Raw genomic sequence first — 20,610 nt, forward strand, 5'->3', positions numbered from 1 at the left:
CAAGGATGAGACGGAGAGACGGGTGAAACGGAGACGGAGTCGAGGAGGGGGTAGAAGGGAAGAAGGGATGAGAGGGAGAGGTAGCCGACAGGTTGGAGGTTAGGCATGTGACTGGAAGGCTTTTAAGAAAAGGTGGGTTTTTAATGTTCGTTTGAAAGAGGACAGATTAGGGGAAGTTCTGATGGAGTGGGGGAGCTTGTTCCAATGGAGGGGAGCGGAGCGGGAGAAGTTTTGGATATGTGCGTGAGAAGAGGTAATCAGAGGGGATGAGAGGCGTCGATCGTTGGATGATCACAGTCGGCAGGATGGAGTGTGAATAGCGATAAGGTTGGAGATGTAGGGAGCAGTGGAGTTGGCGAGGGATGGAGTAGGTTGTGTAAATTCCCCCTCTCTGTGTCATTATCAGCTATGTACTTGGTATATACAACACATGGAAAAGGATATGAATGATCATTTGTGTCAGAAAATGAATTTCTTATTGTCTCATCAGCATAGCCTACTTAACATAGCCCAGAATACAACTGCAGCTGCCATTTAAAACGGCTGCAACTTTAAGCATGTGATCTTGTGCCACGGAACCGACGGCCAGATGGTTTGTTACTTATACAATAAACAAATATACAGTAAGTAGTTCCAGATTTTCAAAATAAGATCTGTGATTTTTGACAAGGTTCCCAGAATGTATGCATTTATTAGTGTCTGACTGAAACTGATGTGTTGATATAAACAATAATAGTCTTGAGCGATATCTCAAGTAGCCGTTTTACTAATGATATCCAGAAACTCATGCCTGGAAAAGTATACAATGTCCCTGGAGCCTACATACACTGTCATTTTGTGTCACATGCAGCAGCAATATCTCTAGTTTCTAGTGAACTGCTATGCTGTATTCTCATACAAATTGCCAAATAGTTGCTTACTGTGTGAGTAAAGTGTCAATGGGTACACAAAAATGTGTTCTGCAGAACCTGTAATTCTTGATGTCATTCAGCTGCAATTTTCTGATATTTTCTTTGCACAATTATTAAAATAACACTACCGAACACAGCCAGAGAATGTTACAATATAGTTACAATATTGTTTTATAAGTGGCATCATAACCTTCCAAGACTTTATTTTGTAACAACATTGCCTGAAATTCATTTCAGCAATAGTAGAAAGAACCTGTGAGCTTCTGCTAACCAGAACACCCTATTCTGCACAGATGAGGGAGAGCCAGACCAAAATGGATCTATCTGCAAATTAATATTCTCAGCCCCATTTAAAGATGAACACCTGAACATGTGTAAAATGCAAGACTGAGAGTGTTACATATCTTAAGATACATGCAACTCAAGATAGTGTGTAAGAAATGCAGCCACATCAAGATTCGCTTCAAGCACATAAAAATACTGTTGCTGGTTGCAGAGGCTTTCTTAATGCGCCAGTTATTATCATCAACTTGATTATGATGACTGGCATTTTAAATGTGAGATAAAAAGATAAAATTAAAAAACCCAATGTAGCCTCACCTCCTCCCAACGTTAAATGAGCTCCAGCACTCATAGCCTGGTCTGGTTACAACCCGGACCTCCTAGGTACCCCATTTTTCCTTCTCAACTTAGAATATGGAGCTGTGGCACCTTCTGCTCTCCTCAGACTGGAAATGTGGCTCTGGGTTGTGACATCATAGCCCAGTACCACACTCTCAGCCTATCACTGACATGGAGAAGCAGCAGTGGGAAGCTTCACTGATAAGAAGCTGTCCACTGCTGCTCCTCCATATCAGAGGTTATTGTAGGGTCACTGCAGAGACATTATGTCACTCCTTCAGTGTTTTAAGCACACTTAAACTTTGGTGTCATAGGTCCACCTAATGGTATTGCTGGACTCTGGCACCCAGACACAGTGTTAAAATTCCTTTAACTAAAATAAAGACCCTTCCCTCAGTGTTATTGCATGCCTCAATCCTTAGGGATTTTGTTTCCACTACACAGTAGTTCATTCTACTTGTTCCTTTTTTCTGGTAATCCAATGATTAAAAAGCATTCTTCATTGATATGCCAGGCAAGTAACCAATTAGAATGACTTTTTCACTTCAACCAATCAGGACAAAGCTGCATCTGATTGATTGTTATGGACAGACCTCAGGACTGTCATTAGCACTAAGGCTCCTAATGGAGCAAGTCTCTGTTGTTCTTTTCTTTAACCAGTGGATTACTGGAGAGAAAGAAGATGGAAGAAAGAAGAAAAGAAGCAAAACAAGAATGAAGAAATAAGATCCCTAAGGATTTAGGCGTGCAATAACGAGGCTAGTGAAGGAAGGGTGTGTCCTTATTTCAAATAAGTAATTTTTACACAGTATCTTTACACCTGATTTAGAGTGGACACAAGTGTAAGTGTAACTTGCATTTTAAAAAGTTGCATGTTAATGTGTATGTATTCCGTATTCAAAGATGAAGATGGGTCCAGGTCTGAATGAGGAGCAGATGTGACCATTTGACAACAGACACACCCCTCAAACACGTATGTATAACAAGTGAACATGTACAAAAAAACATTTATTTGTATGCTACGAACGTAATTGCTATGAAGCATAATTTAAACTTGAACTAGCAAATACAGCAGGAACAGTTTCCTGACATGCTTGCAATTTTTTTTTTAATCTTGCCTACAACACTCTCAGCAAATCCTAATCTATGGCCGAACCAGTACTAGGTCAGGTGTTCGTCGTCATCATTGCTTACACCTGCCACTGTACACCCACAAATAAAAGCTCTTTTTCAGTCGTATCTGTGACTACATCCTCGTCAATAGATAGATCTATAGACTAACATGCTAGCTCAGATAGAGTATAGATCTGAACATAATTGCTCAAACACACACTTACTGTACATTGCTTATGTTAGAACACCCTTTCCCTCCCCGTCACACTCTTTCATGCTTAGGGAGTTGCAAGTGCCAAAAAGTCGCAGGTCTGAATAGTCGCAGTTGTGTATGTTCACTTTCTTACATGAACAGTGTGAAAAATTGCAGAGGTATGCTACACAAATGTGCGTATGTCTAACTTCAAATCAGGGCCTGTGTGGTTATTTCTTAATACTTTACTATATGGTTATATATGTCGGAGCAGGCTCTGGGTTGAGGAGGTGTGTTGGATCTTTGTGGATCCTCTCCCCAAAGATCTAGGGGGAATGGTGTGGCCATTCAGTTCCCACTCCCCTGAACCCCTACGTGGCCTCACATTGGGAAGAGTGGAAGACTCTGCTTAGCCTTGCATCCCACTCTACATAAGGTCCACATTATACCTGCCCTTTGAATGCTGACTCGGCAGCTGCTGGCATCAGATTTCAGAAAATTTAGCACCAGTAACTGAGAAAAGGGTGTAAAGAGAGGAAAGGGCAGGGATATGTAAATTGGTGATAAATGGGCATAGTTCTGAACAGGAACTGTGTTGCTCAGAATAGTATATTTTGTATTGAAACATTTGTGTTCCAAGCTATGTATTTACATGTCTGCTTATATCAGCCACTTGAAACCCCTGTGGTTAGAGACCGCAAATCCAATAACTGCAGCCAATAAAGTGGTATCTTGGAGGTATTCATAAAACCTAAGCTCTGCATGTTTGTAAAATAATAGAAAGCAATAATTATAAAACACATCTGCTGTGTGGAATGTTCTGTATCAGGAAACAGGATACAATTGAGGTTAATGCTTCCAGTATCTTCTGTGGGAGTGAAGCCTGTCACAGCAGCCCGATGCCATCAAAGTGGAAAGTATTCCTGCAGTACCTGATTTATCGATTTATCATTTAGTAGAGTATGATGTTTGTAAATATTTGTGGTTTACCAGGTATAGGGATACACTAATCATTAGAGACCTTGATCGTGGAAAAAGTCTCTTTTTTATTTTAAAAAATCAGTCATCGATGCAACTTAACATAAAAATATTGCACAGACAGCTGAACAATTGTGTGCAATCTGGCATGCTGTGTGCATACCAGGTCACTCTTGCCATGCCACGCATGCACAGCGGAACAGAAAGCATAGATTTTCAGTTTTCTTTCAGGTTCACTAATATGTAAAAAAAAAATATGGTTTAAAAATAGATTTTATTTATTATGAAAACTACAAACAAAATATTCCACTGGTGACTACACTGTTGTTGCTAGCGGTAACCCCTTACTTCTATTGGACAAAATGAACCAGTAATTCAACAGCAATAGGGCAATTTGTTTTCATACCTCTGCCCCACAGTGCTTTTTGTGGCTAGTATGAGTGGATTGTGTGTAGTTCTATTGCTCTGAGGGAAAGCTTGTCCTGCCACGGAAGTCTGTTTATTATGATGTCAGTGTACTGGTTATTCAGGAGTATAGTATCCAGTCAGGATATAAAATCACTAATGATAGAACCAAGTCGTTACCTCTTTTTAACCCCCAGTATCACTTATGCTACCGCAATGTACTTGCCCATACTGCTGGCAGCCATTTAATTATTTGGGGGTTTGTCTAACAACAAGTTGTGCCTTTAAAACTTTTACTGCCCTCTTCTGATCAATAAAATTAGTGTTTTCTAAGTGAGAAAATGATTCCATATTATGCAGGGGGGCAGTATGTCTTTGTTATATAATTAGTACCTTACCTATGTGTATTTGCCACCTTCCCTGTTTGGATCAAAAGCACTGAATGACAACTTGAATTGTATTTGGCTGATTCAGCGTTCTAAATTATGGGGTAAAAGTTTTATCGCCACTCGGAAGATGGCCTAGCAGTCCTGAATGTAGCTAGATATTACTATGCCTCTCATCTGTTGCATTCGATTGAAATCTCTCCCTTATACTTTGGGCAGAAACTGATTTTCCCCAACCCAGACAAATCCTTATCTTTGGTCCCCTCCAAGATGAAACTTGCATATTAGTCATTGAGACAGGGTGATAGTTTGCTAACAGGAAGTTATGTAGTGTGTTAGCTCACTTTGAGCTATCCTCTGCAGTATAAATGCTATTTATATTGTATATTGTCCCTTCACTCTTGTCCTTCGTGTGTATACCTGTCTCCAGTGTCGAGCCCTCCACGAATTGGTGTTAGAAATGTGACCCTTAGAAATCAAGAGCACCATCATGGAAGCCCACAGGAGGACCACACCCTCGGTGCCTCTGGTCCTATAGATCAGATAGCTCCAGAAAGAGTTTCAAGACTAAAGCTTGTGGAACTATAGCACAAATTGAGTTTTTTGACCAAACAGACCTGAGAATTCATGCTGTTCCAGCAGGAAGAATTTCTCCTCAAAAGGAGGTGCAAAAGATCAGAGCTGAGGTGGTTCTGTCTTCCCAGATATTGGTGATGGCACTAAGATGAAGGAAAGATATGATGCTTAGGACTTCCTGACAAAATTTGAGAGTGTCCTTGGGCAATCTGTCTGGCATTCCTGCTAATAAGGCTTAGGTGACATTGGCAGCTAAAGACGCTGGGGACTGTCAATAGGTCAAAGCAGCTATTTTTGACCATCTGTCAACAAAAGAGACCCATTTGCAAGGCATCATAGAATTATTTTCTATGTCCTTCAGGCCTCTGGTCCTTGCACAGTGGAGGTGTGCTCATGCCAACAAGTGCCTACATAAATGGACCCACACTGTCAGACAGATAGTGGAAGCTATAGCGCTGGAACAATCTATTAGTGGACTTTCTCAGTGCCTGGCTCAATAAATTCAACATATATGCGATGAACAAAAGAGCAGTTGAATAACTGTGCTTGCTGGAGTATAGAAAAATTATTTTATAGTCACTTTTCATAGTAGAAAGAGATATCCCTGCTCCATGCTAAACTCTAAATGGTTGTTTGGGAGACAGCCACACAGGGAGCACAGTGGCTTAGTGGGCAGCACAATGGCTTAGTGGTTAGCACTTCTGCCTCACAGCACTGGGGTCATGAGTTCAATTTACAGCCATGGTCTTTTCTGTGTGGAGTTTGTATATTCTCCCTGTGTTTGCGTGGGTTTCCTCTGAGGGATCCGGTTTCCTTCCACACTCCAAAGTAGGTTAATTGGCTGTTATTAAATTGACCCTAGTCTCTCTCTCTCTCTGTCTGGGTATGAATGTATGTTAGGAAACTTAGACTGTAAGCTCCAGTGGGACAGGGACTGACGTGAGTGAGTTCTCTGTAAAACGCTGCGGAATTAGTGGGCTGTATAAATAGATAATGATGATAATGATGCAAGTTGTTTTGGGTTGGACCATGTGAGCATATCAAAGGCCGTTTATGAAAGTGTAAAACAAGCACCTCTCGTAGTGCATTTGCTATTTGAGCCTGTTTTCACACAAAAACAACCACGTGAATAGATTGTGCAAACAGGGGTATCTGCTAGGTTCCAATATTTTGCATCTGAGGGGTGGAGTTAGGAAGAAAACAGAGCTATTTGCTGAGTATGCACCAGGCACATGAGCCCTGCTAGGAACAATTTGTTGGATGAGTTTCCTGTATTTTTATTGTGAAATAATATACTTGTACCCGTTCTCACTGACCTAGCTGCTTGCTGCCGATGGGAGTTGAAGCATAATTTCCAATGACATCAGCAAGATCTTTTTCTATATAAGTTGCCTCTTGTCGTGCACAGCAATTAAAGCTTAATGAGGGTAGATCTTAATTCCATAACACTGCAGAGGAGTGAATCCAAGTATCATGGATAAATTAGGCGTATTTTCCTAGAGCCCATCTGTCAGTGTTACACATGAACATGTATGCAAAGCCAGAAGTGCTTGTGTTAAGTGACTCAGTGTCACACATAGGGCAGCTGAAAATGGGACAAACTTCAGGTTTTATCGGCATCTTGTTAATCACTTCAAAACAGTTCACAATCATTTGAACATTGTGGTCACTGAAGTCTCTGTTTTAATCTGTGAGTTTATAAACCTCTTTGTAAACCTTGGTGACATTGAAATATATCTTTGCCAATATTAGCCTGATTGAATTGTGGGAAAGACATGTAAACATGTTTGAGTAACAGACACTGCAAAGTAAGTTTACTTGTTCTTTTAAGTGGTTATTAATACATGAGCATTGAGTGTAGCAAATTCAAAGCTGGAAAAAAATGACATCAAAGCACAAGTGAAGATGTCATAGGTATTATTGATCCCTTTGACAACTGCTCATGGTTGCAATGTGGTGTCCATTACAAAAGAGCTCCATGGTAAACAACCAAATTTACCATGATAATCCAGTTCCTCTCTTTTTAAGATTACCAGAGTACTTTGAATGCTGCATAGCTGTCTATCAGGACATTTTGTCATACTTGCCTACTCTCCCGGAATGTCCGGGAGACTCCCAAATTTCGGAGTGTCTCCCTGACTCCTCCCTCCTCCCAGATCGAACCTACTTCACTATTGAAGTCATCATAGCCCTGCCTATGTCGTGCAAAGCAGCAAATTGCGACTTTTTAAAGCAGGGGGTGGGACCACAGTGATACCATCACATCCATCACATCTGTGCTCAATGCAGCTGCCAGACTTATCTTTCTCTCACGTCGCTCCTCCTCTGCCTCCCCTCTCTACCAGGCCTTACACTGGCTCCCTTTCCCTTACAGAATCCTCTTTAAACTCCTTACCACCACTTACAAAGCTCTCTCCCAGTCCACTGCCCCCTACATCTCTAACCTCCTTACCATTCATACTCCCGCTCGCTCCCTGCGCTCAGCAAACGACCGTCGCCTCTCCTCCTCTCTCATAACCTCTTCCCACTCCCGAGTCCAAGACTTTTCCCGAGCTGCCCCCCTGCACTGGAATGACCTCCCTCGCTCCATCCGTCTCGCTCCCAATCTGTGCTCCTTCAAACGGGCACTCAAAACTCACCTGTTCCTGAAAGCCTACTAACCATCCACTTAACCCCTCATCCACTCTGCTTGTTCTCCCTCCTCTCCCCTGGTCCCTTTTTCTCCATTGCATCACTGCCTCCCTTCGTGCCTGTTTTGTCCTCCCTCCCTTAGGATGTAAGCTCGTATGAGCAGGGTCCCTCTCCCCTCCTGTCCTCATACCGACTCTTCTGCTCCGCCCTCACTCCATATGTCTGCCCGGAGTTTCCGAAGCATTGGTACTTAGTGTTTATTGTTCTGTGATGTTTACCCTGTATGGTCTACTGTTCGTATTATGTAAGGCGCTGCGAAAACCCTGTGGCGCCCAACAAATAAATGATAATAATAATAATAATCCACCACGTCCTCTCCGCACTAGCCACCTGACCTCGCCTTTGGAATCTCCTGGAGGGTAGGTTTGAAATGTTGACAAGTATGCATTTGGTGAGTGACTAAAGGCTCTTCATTGACAGCGATATAAAGAAAGGAAGTTATAAAATAATTAATGTCAAAAACGTAAAGTATATTTTCTGAAAATAAATTATAAAGGTCAATCAGATTTATTTATGTTATCATTGTATTTTAGCCATGTGTTTCCTTTAAAGTGGGTCTGTCACCTATACACAATGGAGGCAACCATTTTGTAGGATTAACTAATTTTCATAAAAATCTAGCCTGTATATATAAGTCAGGCTTTGTGAATATTAATCAGGTAGTACCTCTGTGATTTCACTGGTTCCTAGTAAATAGAGTAGAGAGGCTACACTGCTCCATTAAAAAATGTGGTCAGCATCTACTGCTGCCCATAATACATGCAAGTTCAATTAGTGTCTCACATAAACTGTCTGTTCACTGAACAGCGACTTCCTGGTTCAGCACTGGTCCATTAAGCAGCGAGCAGGGCAGAATCTAAAGTACAGAGCCATATCTGCTGCTGATGATAATATGCTCTTTCAGATTTTGTGGCAAGTATAATATGCAGAGACTTTTTTGGTGTCAAGGCCAATATGCTAAGATATATCTGTTGCCAAGTTTAGTGCAAAGCCTTATTGGCTGCCAAGACTAATGTGCAGACACATCAGGCCTGATTCTTTAAGGCATGCAAGATAAATGTTTTATGCATTTTTTTTTTTAAAAAGTCTTTAATGTAAAACATTTTTTTCCCATTTAATTCATTTATTACAACTAGATTATTGTCTACTGTACATGTTTACAGTTGCTGTAGATTGCAAACACATGTTGTAGCATGCATACGCGACCATCATCACTATCACTCGCCACTTACACCTGACCTGTAGCTGGTGCAAGTGATACAACTGAAAATCACATATCTTAGAGATGCCCAAAGCTTGAATCGGATGCTGCTGCATGCGCTCGTCCTTGGCACACCCGTACTGTACATTGACTACATACGGCGTCTCCCTATCCCTTTCCACCACTGACATCGTTGGCTGCCGGCAGTGTCCTTTGTGTTCAAAGATGAATTGATTGTACTAGCGTACACTGGCGTATAGTGCAGTTCTGGGCATGTTCAGTGCAATTTAATGCAAAATACGGCACTCATCGGCATTTACATGCCTTAATGAATCAGGCCTATCATATCTGGTGCCAAATATTGCCTATACTTGTCACCAGATATGGATCTGCATATTGTAGGCATTTGCCGATCCTAATGTCAAGCTCTTCTTCCCTCTCCATGAGTGAAAATATGAGAAGCTTGTGACCCCACAATGACTAAAGGCCTAGGGTTATTGCACTGTTTGCCCCTGACTAACACCAGCTCTGTTTCCTGGATTTAAATTTTGGGGCACCCTAAGTCTACTTTTACTGTGATCACCCCACCTACTACTTTTTCCCACAAAGATCCATAAACCAATTCTCCTTTTTATCACCTCTGTAGAAATGGAATAAATTAATTCTAGCAAAAAATATAAATGTACATGGATTGGATATAAATGTACATGGATTGGGGTAAACTAACAATAAACTGCTTATCGGTTGATGTTCTCGCATAATAATAATTCCCTCCCTTTTTAACATCCCTTCTTATAAAATCTATTAATAAATAACAGACACGAAACCAGAGTTGTCAAATAAAGGAGTTTATTAAAAATGCAACCATTTTATGGTGGAAGAGAATATGATAAGCAACCCTTCTGGGCTGACGGTACACAGCCAACAAACCCGTCCCCGAGGGCAGTGCCTGCACTGAAACCAAAGCCTGGCTCATGGTGCTACCATGACAGAAAATTAAGCTAATGTACGACCATGCATAGACTGCTGAGTGCTCAGTATTTTTTCCAACAGACACGACCACCAGACCATCTGGTGTTGGCATCCGAAACTCCAGCCAAAAAATCCCACCAGGATTGACACTTCACAAGGCAACTAAGCTGCAGGGTAATGGAACCCAAAACCCTACGCCATAGTGACACAACATGGGTGTACCCAAAGCTCACTTTGCCTGACCATTTTAACCCTTTAGAGAGGGGATGAATAAAGTTACGAACGCATATCTCAGCTTTTAATTTCTATTGGGCTTTATGATTCCTCAGTTATAAAAACTCAGAACAAAAAACAAATAAACCATATCATGCTATTTCTATAAAATTTTTGCACCTAATGAATAATGGTAAATTATATAGCCTATAGAAAACCAATAGATGGCAAGAAATGCATCTAATATGGAGAACAGGAGAATTCTGTTTTGCAGTGGTCAATAAAGAGATGGACATTTCCAGGAAAAAAAATCTTTAAACCTTGGACTGTGAATGGAAATTAAGAATAGTTGGCAACTTCCTATGCTCAGGCTTTTATGGCCTTTCTACAAATATGGGCCAGTTTGCTGAACTGGGAAAAGTATGTGCTAATGCCGGTGACCTGAAGGAGAGAATCATACGACAGCTGTATCCCTGTAAGATCCATGAGCTCTAATTGCTGAAAATTACCTTAAAACGTAACAGATTAAATGCCTGAAGACTTGCAAATTGCCTTTTATTTTTACAAAAAGAGAAACAAACTCAAGTTCTTTGAGATGATAATATTCAATCATTGCAAACCATTTCCTGATGGAAGAACAAGGTGTTTCATGTACATGTTATTTAATCCAAGTTAAAGAAAGATGTCAGACCCATTCTTCATGTGCATTAAATCTATATATACCAAGATGTGCAATTCATATTTCTCTGTTGACAGAATAAATCAGAGCATGAAATTATACTGTCTCCATGGCTGAGTTATTACATCTATTAAGCATCACTGTTCCCATCTAGAGGCACATATTATACTCATATACTCTATAATATGAAAGGACTCAAGCATGCAGTGTTGCTTGCTCCTTCCATATTTTAAGTGGCTCTTAAAAAAACAGTGGACCTCATTTATGAAGTTCACTGGATGGGCAAGCAAAAACATCCTTGGCTTGTCACTAGTATGCCTAGAAGGGCTACGGGATACATATCAAAGCGTATGTCCACTATAGAAAACCGCTTGTGCAAAACCTAGGCCAATTCACAGAGTTTTATTTAGTGTTGTGTCTTATTAAATGGATCAATCATACTTCTCCACAGTCCATGGGACAGTTGCAATACTCATAAAATGTTCAGGATGTGGCCATGGTAAATCAATGCATAATATGGGTGGATCAGATCTCTCTAAATTGTCTGCTCTTAAATGGTGGGAGGTATAGATAAACTATTTATTGTACTTGCCTGATCAGCCTGATTAAATAAACATATCTCTTTATCTGTAACATAACATTTTTGGAAGTACATACCTACCAGCTGCCCATATATATATATATATATATATATATATATATATATATATATATATATATATATATATCCATATTTGAAAATGGTGTCCTCTTTGCTTGTATTCAGTGAGATGCCAATATTTACCTCCAGCTTGCTGGACCTCCTCTGTCCAGCAGGCAATTAAATCAACAATATAAAGGAAGAAGTGACAAACTTGGTGTTAAACTAATGGATTTATTCAAACATATATAATACCCCACTTACAATTTGTAAGACTTTAAAAGGCAAGAGTTTAGCTGCTGGTGAGCACTGTCAGAGGCTCTGATGTTATTATCACCCAGTAGCCAGAAACCAGACTTGAAGTGAATGGTAACCTGTATTCCAACTTCAGACGCATGTTGCACATAGTGCTTTATCAATGGCAGATAAAGGGATTAGCACTGAGCATAACCTTTATACTTTAACAGTTAGATCCAACTGGACAATAAGCACTGGACTTAACACAATTTTATATATAGCAGTAGGCAGCACATACACTTGTTCAGTGGATTTGGGGCTGTCCCTTCAGCACCACCAGCATACTGGTGACCATGGAGTACACCATCCAAGGGGTCAGAAGAGCATGTGTTGAGCTCCTGAAATCAGGGTTCAGCACATGCTCCTCTGACCCGTTTTGATCAGCCTCATTTATAAAATAAATGTCAGCCAATTGGCCAGCGGCAGGAGGGACCCTTAGGGCCCACTCAGCCCTAGGAGTATGTCTACATCGTTTAACCAGTAATCTGGCCCTGCTACATGGACTGATAGCTTACTATTGGTCCATGTGTTCAGAACCCCTAGGATTCATCTGTAGCATTAGCTTTTACTGAATTTCATTTTGGAGTCTCAAATAACTGGCTCATATTCATGGCACTCTGAGGCTTCAAATTCCTTGCAGGAAATGAATTAAGCACAATCACACAGCAGGATCCCAGAGTAAAAAGTGACAACAACATGGGGGCCAGCATCTGAGAGGTCCTGCTACCCTGGTAGTTACGCTTTTGGTGAATGTGCTTATCATATGGGAGCCAGTGTCCTGTCCACTTGTGTGATTGTGTAACTTAGCTCAGGACTGTATATGACAGAGGCAGTGTCACACTTCTGGTATCACAAACGGAACCCAATAGCCAGGTAGTTCTGAAATAAACAGGATTTATTTGGATATATAAATAATTCTCAAGAGTCCAACAATAAATGCCCAAAGTCTCAACAAGATAAAGGTCTTGTAGAAGTATCAAGGAATTGTAGTCCGAATCACAAGGGAGCAAGGTTCTGTGGAAGCATCTGGTTCAGACACAAACACAATACTCGAGCAAAGGCTTCATAACAGGAAGTGCCTTTTCTAGGCTCAAACAGGAAATGAGATCCAAGATGGAATCTTCATGAGACAGTTCTGGCCATCTTGGATAAGGGCTATTGTAAGGGCAAGTTCATAACAGAGATCCAAGATGGAAACTTCATGAGGCAATCATTGCCATCTTGAATGAGGGTAAATCTAAAGGCAAGTACATAACAGGCATGATCATGATGTGAAGCTAAGAATGGGGGCACACAGGAAGCCATAGACTGAGAGATAGTGGAATGAGCCATGCACCTCCTTCCCCAACAGGAGAGTAGTGATATGAGGCTCCTGATGCAAGAAGACTTTGGTGGTAAACACACCTGTATAAGAAATAAGTTTCATACACCCAACTTGTTATCACAATAGCATCAATAATGGCTTAAACCTGGACTTGGATCTTAATGAGGGGCAAATTTCTTCACGAGGGCCTATCTTTGTCATTTACTCCTGAGTTCCATGACTTCATCTCTCCAAGAAAATACACAAAGGCTCCACAGGAGGCTGGATTCCGCTTAAGCAGATGCCCTCTATATTTGTGTAGAGGCAGTGATCTGGGGATAAATACACTTTTATCTGGGGATGAATACATTTTTAACTGCAATGATTCTGTAAAAAAAGTCTTCGGTATTAATCATTACATTGTGATCGGTAAAATATTCCTGCTTGCTAAGCAGCCATGCAATGAGTGAGCTGTGCTTGTGTTGTAAGCACCTAGGAGGCAACATTCCATCTGTTCCATGAAATACATGCCAATGACTGGAGACATTACAATAGCCTACCATTTCCTTCTCTTACAACACTGACATTTAGGATTCAAGGGAAGGAAATGCAAAATATTTTTTTTTTACAATCTCAACATTTTTTACTTTAATTCATGCATATTTTAATTCCCAGCACAATTTTTTATCTCCAACTTGGTTATAAATAGCTGGAAATGACATAATTGGGGCATGGTGCAGCCGTCCCCAGACACAGCGAGTCTTAGTACTGTCCTCTATATATATTCGTATTTGGTTTGTGCCAGCTTATTTTAACAAAGCTATTACGCTTCTAACTCTGTTTATTGATTTTTATTTCCTTTGCTATTTGATATAAATCCCCATGTACCATCCAGGCTTGTATTAAAACATGTATTCTCTTGTTCGTTTGTTCAATGTGTTAGTAATTGAAAGGTTTAAAAGGCACTGCCAAAGATAAGAGACACAGTTTAGATATTATTCTTACAATTCTAGAAAACATAGGGGCATAGTTAAGACTCGCTGTAAAACAGGCATAAAATCATAGCTGGAAAAATGTCACCAGAAATTTTGACAGTGATTACAGTTAACATTCATGGGATTAAGTAATTTACAGCAATTGTTGGAGGGTTAATCTCAAAAGATACTGGATTATTCAATAAGTGTCATGATAAGACCCAGGTGCTGTTACCTACGCTGATGTAAATTCTTGTCTCTTATTGGCCAGTATATTTCACTTCCGACATCTGTCTTAGAAGACACCTGCTATGACCATAATAGAAGGTTCTAGGGACATCGATTTTCACATTTATTTTCATCTTCAGCGGGGTTCGACTGTATAACTGTGGATTTATATACAACTACAAAACCACACTGCACTTCATGAGGCCCCATCAGTCCAAGTCCTGGTAGCATTGATAGAATGTTTTTAATTTTGTTTCTTGCTAACGTTTATATGAATGTGTACCACTGAGCGTATGGTGGCTACTCTCAACATGCTAAGACCAATAGATATGATCATAAAGTCATTTACTGTATGCATTTACTTTTTATTCCCCTCCTTAACAAAATATGCCCCCATCAGATTTAGTTTCCCCCAGTTAACTGGCGATAGTACTAAATTGCATTTGTTTTCGCTGCAGGGAAATATGCATATTACACTCTGCTCATAGCTCTTCAATAGAGCTATGTTGTATAGTTATGGATAGATGGATTCTACCAGCGGCAAGACCCATAGCACTAGACAGTTAATGAGATTTACATCTAGAAGAACAGAAGTGGCTCTTTACGGTCAGTCAATTTTGCAACAAAAATCCATCAATTCTAATTAGGATATAAGGACTTATATTATGACTTTCATAGTGAGATAGATCATTTGCATAAACTTTAAATTTCAGGAATAACTAGTAAACAGAAATTTGACTGGGGGTTTTTACTACATATTACAAGGGTCCTTTTATTAATTTAAAATGCAACATAGGTGCTTATTGGGGTGTAGTACTTCTGATAGCCTGTGGGTGTCACTGTATACTTTTATACATATAGAAGAAATACCAGAACTTTATTCACCCATAAATAGGAAACATTTCGATTACATTGATTGAGGGTCAAAGGACAGATCTGTATGACTGTGTGTACAATGTACTAAATGAGGAAAATGCAGGTTTGTTGGTTAGTTCTATCAATTATCTTACTTTGCTCTCTACAGTATTTGATGCACATATGTAAGTTGTCTTTTGCCGCATCTGTGATATTCCTGACCCTACGTAACCGTGAAGGTTTGTACACTTCAACAAGAGAGAATTCTCTTACTAACTCCATACTTTACACACAAGGTAGTGATGACATTTCTTGTGTCTTTCAGAAGATGGACGCAAGCTTAAAGGTGCTATTCAGCGAAGTACAGAGACAGGACTTGCTGTAGAGATGCCGAGTCGGACTGTTCGTCAAGCAAGCCATGAGTCTATAGAGGACAGTATGAACAGCTATGGATCTGAAGGAAAGTAAGTCATCACCCCAGTTATTCTAACATATAACATTCTATAATGGTTCAATCTAATGCTCTCATATTCTGGTTTTCCCAGGACAGTTTTTCCAAGCAAATCACTTAATTATAATACTTATTTTTCTATAATTTATACTCCTGATAAACCCAATTTAAAAGAATAAGTGTAGTTGGGTTTCTACAGCTATTTTATCTTATTTGGGAAATAAATTACTGGAAAAAGTCTTGGTTGTCACATGGGAAACACACAGGTGTCCTGAATTTTCATTTCAAAATTATGTGAGTCTTAGGGGTATATTTACTAAACGGAGGGTTTGAAAAAGTGGAGATGTTGCCTATAGCAACCAATCAGATTCTAGCTATCATTTATTTAGTGCATTCAACAAAATGACAGCTAGAATCTGATTGGTTGCTATAGTCAACATCTCCACTTCTTCAAACCTGCAGTTTAGTAAATCTAACCCTTAGTCTTATATCCCTGAATTGAAATGTTAATTTTCATTGTGGTGTGTCTGCAACTTTGTTGTTATTCGCCTATTATAGAGAGTGCTGCGGTGTGTTCCAAACATTGGCCAGGATTGTCATACCTTTTATTATGTCCCAAAATACTGCATGCAAGTCAATAAGATATTCTTTGACCAACTTATAAAGCATTGTATCTTAAAAACTCTTTTTAACTAGGCAACAATCCATTACTTTATATTGGGAAGCTTCTATCAATAAAGAAAAGAAATGTAATTGAGGTCATGGAAACATTTTCAAAGTAGATTGAATGGGAAGAAAAGTTATTTTATTGTTTTGCTTGCTTATTTTTTTATTTATTTCCTGGGTATTTGTTCTTGTAAATGTAAAAAAAAAATTCGTTTTTTTTTCCCCTTTGGCCCAAGTACTTTTGACATTTTATTGGTTACATGGGTCTCAGATTACCCAATGGTGCGGGTTTACGCCACTGGAAATGGCTACCTGGCTAGTGTGGTTGGTGTAATATATTTAAATGTAGCTCACTATCATTATACTGATTTTGTTTCTAACTTGTTTGTCTTTGCAAATGTTGGGCTCTAGTTGTCATTAACCCTTCATCCTCCATTATTAACCATCCGATTACCCCTTCCATCACTCATTAATCACTAACTCCTCATTCTCAATCATTAACCAACCTTTAGCCATTATAATTCTTCATTAAACCCTTATCTTCATCATCGTTCTTCATTAACATCCTCATACTTTCCCAATTTCAATAACCCTGTTATCCACCCATTCAGTATAGCATTTTGGGGCATCAATGTGAAGTTACATACACTGAAACTTCACTGAGTGCTGTGTGATATCCCTGACACTCAGATTAATACAAGCTGCACTGTGTACAAGCTGGTCCTTCAAATTCTCACACTTCTTGATGTAAAGTTGGTTGCTCTGGATCACTGCAGCTCAGGCTCCACCTTCTCGGCCTACACTATACCCGCTATACCCACCTGTGTTACTCAATGGGACTTATAGAGGCATCAATCATCATCATCAACATTTATTCATATAGTGCCAACATATTCTGTAGTGCTTTACAATTGGGGACAAACACAGTTATAAACAAACTGGGTAAAACAAAGAGGTGAGAAGGCCCATGCTCGCAAGCTTACAATCTATGGGACAATGGGAATTGGATACATGAGGTTAAGTCTAAATATTGCATTTTGGTCCAGCCAGATTGCAAAGGTAAAAAAACCAAAAAAAAAACAAAAAGGAATTAGTATGCTATATGATCCAGTCACACAGCAATGTTTGTCAAAGGATTGTTATCTTGTCTGGATTGTGTAACAGGTAGTAATAGGATAATCTAGTGAGGTTAAGAAGGTGGTGGAGGAATATTATAAGCTTGTCTGAAGAGATGGGTTTTCAGAGAACTCTTGAAAGTTTGTAGACCAGAAGAAAGTTTTATTGTGCGAGGGAGGGAATTCCATAGAGTGCCCCCGAAAAAAGTCCTGTAACCTGGATTGGGAGAATGTAATGAGAGTGGATGAGAGACGCAGATCATGTGCAGAATGGAGTTGTAGAGTTGGGAGATATTTTGAGACAAGAGAGGAGATGTATGTTGGTGCAGCTTTGTTGATGGCCTTGTAGGTTAGTTAAAAGTATTTTATATTGGATTTGGTAAAAAAAAGGCAACTAGTGTAGAGACAGACAAAGTGAATAAGCAGAGGAATAACGATTTGCAAGGAAAATCAATCTAGTCGCTGCGTGCAAAATAGATTGTCAGGGCCAATTACAATGCAACAGTCACCATCACATGACCACAGCCTTATAAAACTAACTTAGCTAATTTGGTACTCATTCTCCCTGGTTGTATGAAAGCAGAAATGTCTCAATATCTCTTAAGTAACTTTTAAATCTTGCAGAGCTTAACTTATTAGACATTTTCATTCATACACAGTCACATTGCTGACTACACTGCTCAGTCTGTAATGCTGCACAGATTTGGCAGTTTACAGAGAGTTCTCAAACATCTTGAATTACCTGACCTTAATAAGTATATAGCAGTGAACTAAATGGTTTATCTCATGAACTGAGTTAATTTCATGAAAGCAGCTAAGGAAAGAATGATAAAAAGTGCACTTAAAATAAAAGATTTTTCCACAAATAGGGGGTCAAGTTGAGTTGAATGCAAATATGCTTTTTAATTCTATTTACTATTTATAATACTATACTATGTCCAAAAATAATGTTTTGTGCACATGCTCAGATGTAAAAAAAAGTGTATTATACACCAAAAACGTAAATTTACGTTCAGCTCATAACAAATCTTATATTTATTATTATTATTATTAGTAGTAGTAGTAGTAGTAGTAGTAGTATTATGTTATTTATATAGTGCCTACATATTACACTGCATTTTGCAGAGAATATTTATATATTTACACATAATGGGCCTGAGTCATTAAGGAAAGTAAGGCAAACAAAGGAGTAAGTGTTAATGTATTATTTTGTAGTAGTAGTAGTAGTAGTAGTAGTAGTAGTAGTATTATGTTATTTATATAGTGCCTACATATTACACTGCATTTTGCAGAGAATATTTATATATTTACACATAATGGGCCTGAGTCATTAAGGAAAGTAAGGCAAACAAAGGAGTAAGTGTTAATGTATTATTTTGCACATAAACTAAATTCTGGCTGTTTTTTTCTTGTAGCACACGAATACTTGATAGCTTTAATTTTACACAGAAATGTAAAATTGATCTAAGACATGCCCTACCCCAGCTAGAAATCTGTCCCCACATTTTAACTTTACCTCCCCTCCAATGCAACATGGTTTTGCCCAGTTGCAAAGTTACTCCGTTTTTATGCTTTGCTCTCCTTAATGACTCAGGTCTGATGGCTGTAAGCTTGACGGTAAAGCAAAATAATTTTCACTAAAAATACATTGCTACAATTGTAGCATTAGATGGGGAGGAGAAATATGAAAATGATGGCATCAATAATTTATGGTAGATTCTTTTCTACTCTGGTATTCAGTACAATTATAGGTATGCATATTTTTAGGATCTTATGCTATGGGAACATGGGATAAAATAATTGACCTGTTACATGCAGACTGTGGCCGATAAATGTAGAGCAATAAAATATGTACAAGATGCATTGGGCAACAAAAGGGCAGATTCAATGTGGATAAATGTCATGTGATACATGTGAGGTCTAAGCTGGTGATAGCACTGCTATTGCCAATGGAAACCCTCGCTAGTGATAAGATTCGGCAGTGACAGCTTCCCAATACCTTTGAAGTCTATGTAGCAGGTATCGGGGGCAGTACTTGTTATCATGATGCCTTTATCTTTAAATAACGCTTTTTTTCAAACTTTAAAGGTTTTTAGATATTTTTTAAATATTTTTTTAGCAAATTTTAACGGTTTTTGTAAATTGTATTTTTATTTTAATTAATGGACTGAAAGCCTAAATGTGGGCTTTTCGTTCCACTGCACATGTGTGAGGTGGCTAGAGGGTTTGCGAAAGTACATGTAGTACAATTAAAAGGTCTTCCTTATTGCCACATCTTAATAAAGAGGCTAACTCCCTAATTCTTGTTCACAACTTACACTTAAGTGAGACAAGTGATTTATTGATTGAGAAGCATCTTATAATATACCGTATTTTTCGCTCCATAAGACGCACCTGACCATAAGACGCACCTAGTTTTTAGAGGAGGAAAACAGGGAAAAAAATATTCTGAACTAAATCTCATACAGTGCTGTCTAGTAATGTAAGTAAAAACTGATATGAACAATACAGTCCCCCATTGGTAGAAATGCTGAATAGATAATGGGTGTCACACATCCATAATAACTCTGGATCCAGATATATTGTTGGAATGCATGCAAAGTCCAGATTAGTTAAAAAAGCATATAAGACTTGATCCCAGCAACAAAATGACAGGCAACATTCCTTATGGATATATTATGTGCCTCCTATGAGAGATTTTCAATAATAAGGTGAAGCTTGCCTGCACAGTAGATATTAATAAGAGGATCCTCTGGCAGAAATAATAAATATGGCTCCTTACCAGGTATTCTTATGTCCTGGACACCCTCCGCAAGAGGAAGAGATCTAATCCACAGTTACAGAGCAGAGACACTCACTTCTATCTCCCATGTGAAGTTACTCCAGAGCCGTATAACAGAGCAGGTGCACCTGCTATTACTGACGTCCGGAACTTAGTGTGCTAGAAAGGTTCCTACTTCTGTCGGGTTCCCTGCTTCACATCAAAAGGAACTTCCGGTTTAGACGGCTTTTTTTTGCAGTATTCGCTCCATAAGACACACACACTTTTTCCCCCACTTTTTTGGGGGGAAAAAATGCGTCTTATGGAGCGAAAAATACGGTATATATATATATGTCATACTTGCCAACTCTCCCTGAATGT

At 39.2% G+C, this 20,610-nt stretch overlaps 1 protein-coding gene across 1 annotated transcript in view; it reads left to right on the top strand.

The window, feature by feature from the left end:
• Window positions 1-20,610, top strand: part of RIMS4 (regulating synaptic membrane exocytosis 4) — a 176,805-nt gene that overhangs the window by 87,544 nt on the left and 68,651 nt on the right. The window contains exon 2 of the mRNA XM_075176983.1: window positions 15,562-15,700. Within this exon, the coding sequence (XP_075033084.1) occupies window positions 15,562-15,700 (139 nt within the window). The remainder of the gene's footprint in view (window positions 1-15,561; window positions 15,701-20,610) is intronic.

Source organism: Mixophyes fleayi, chromosome 6, assembly GCF_038048845.1.
Source record: "Mixophyes fleayi isolate aMixFle1 chromosome 6, aMixFle1.hap1, whole genome shotgun sequence".
In the NCBI taxonomy this organism is placed as follows: Eukaryota; Metazoa; Chordata; class Amphibia; order Anura; family Limnodynastidae; genus Mixophyes; species Mixophyes fleayi.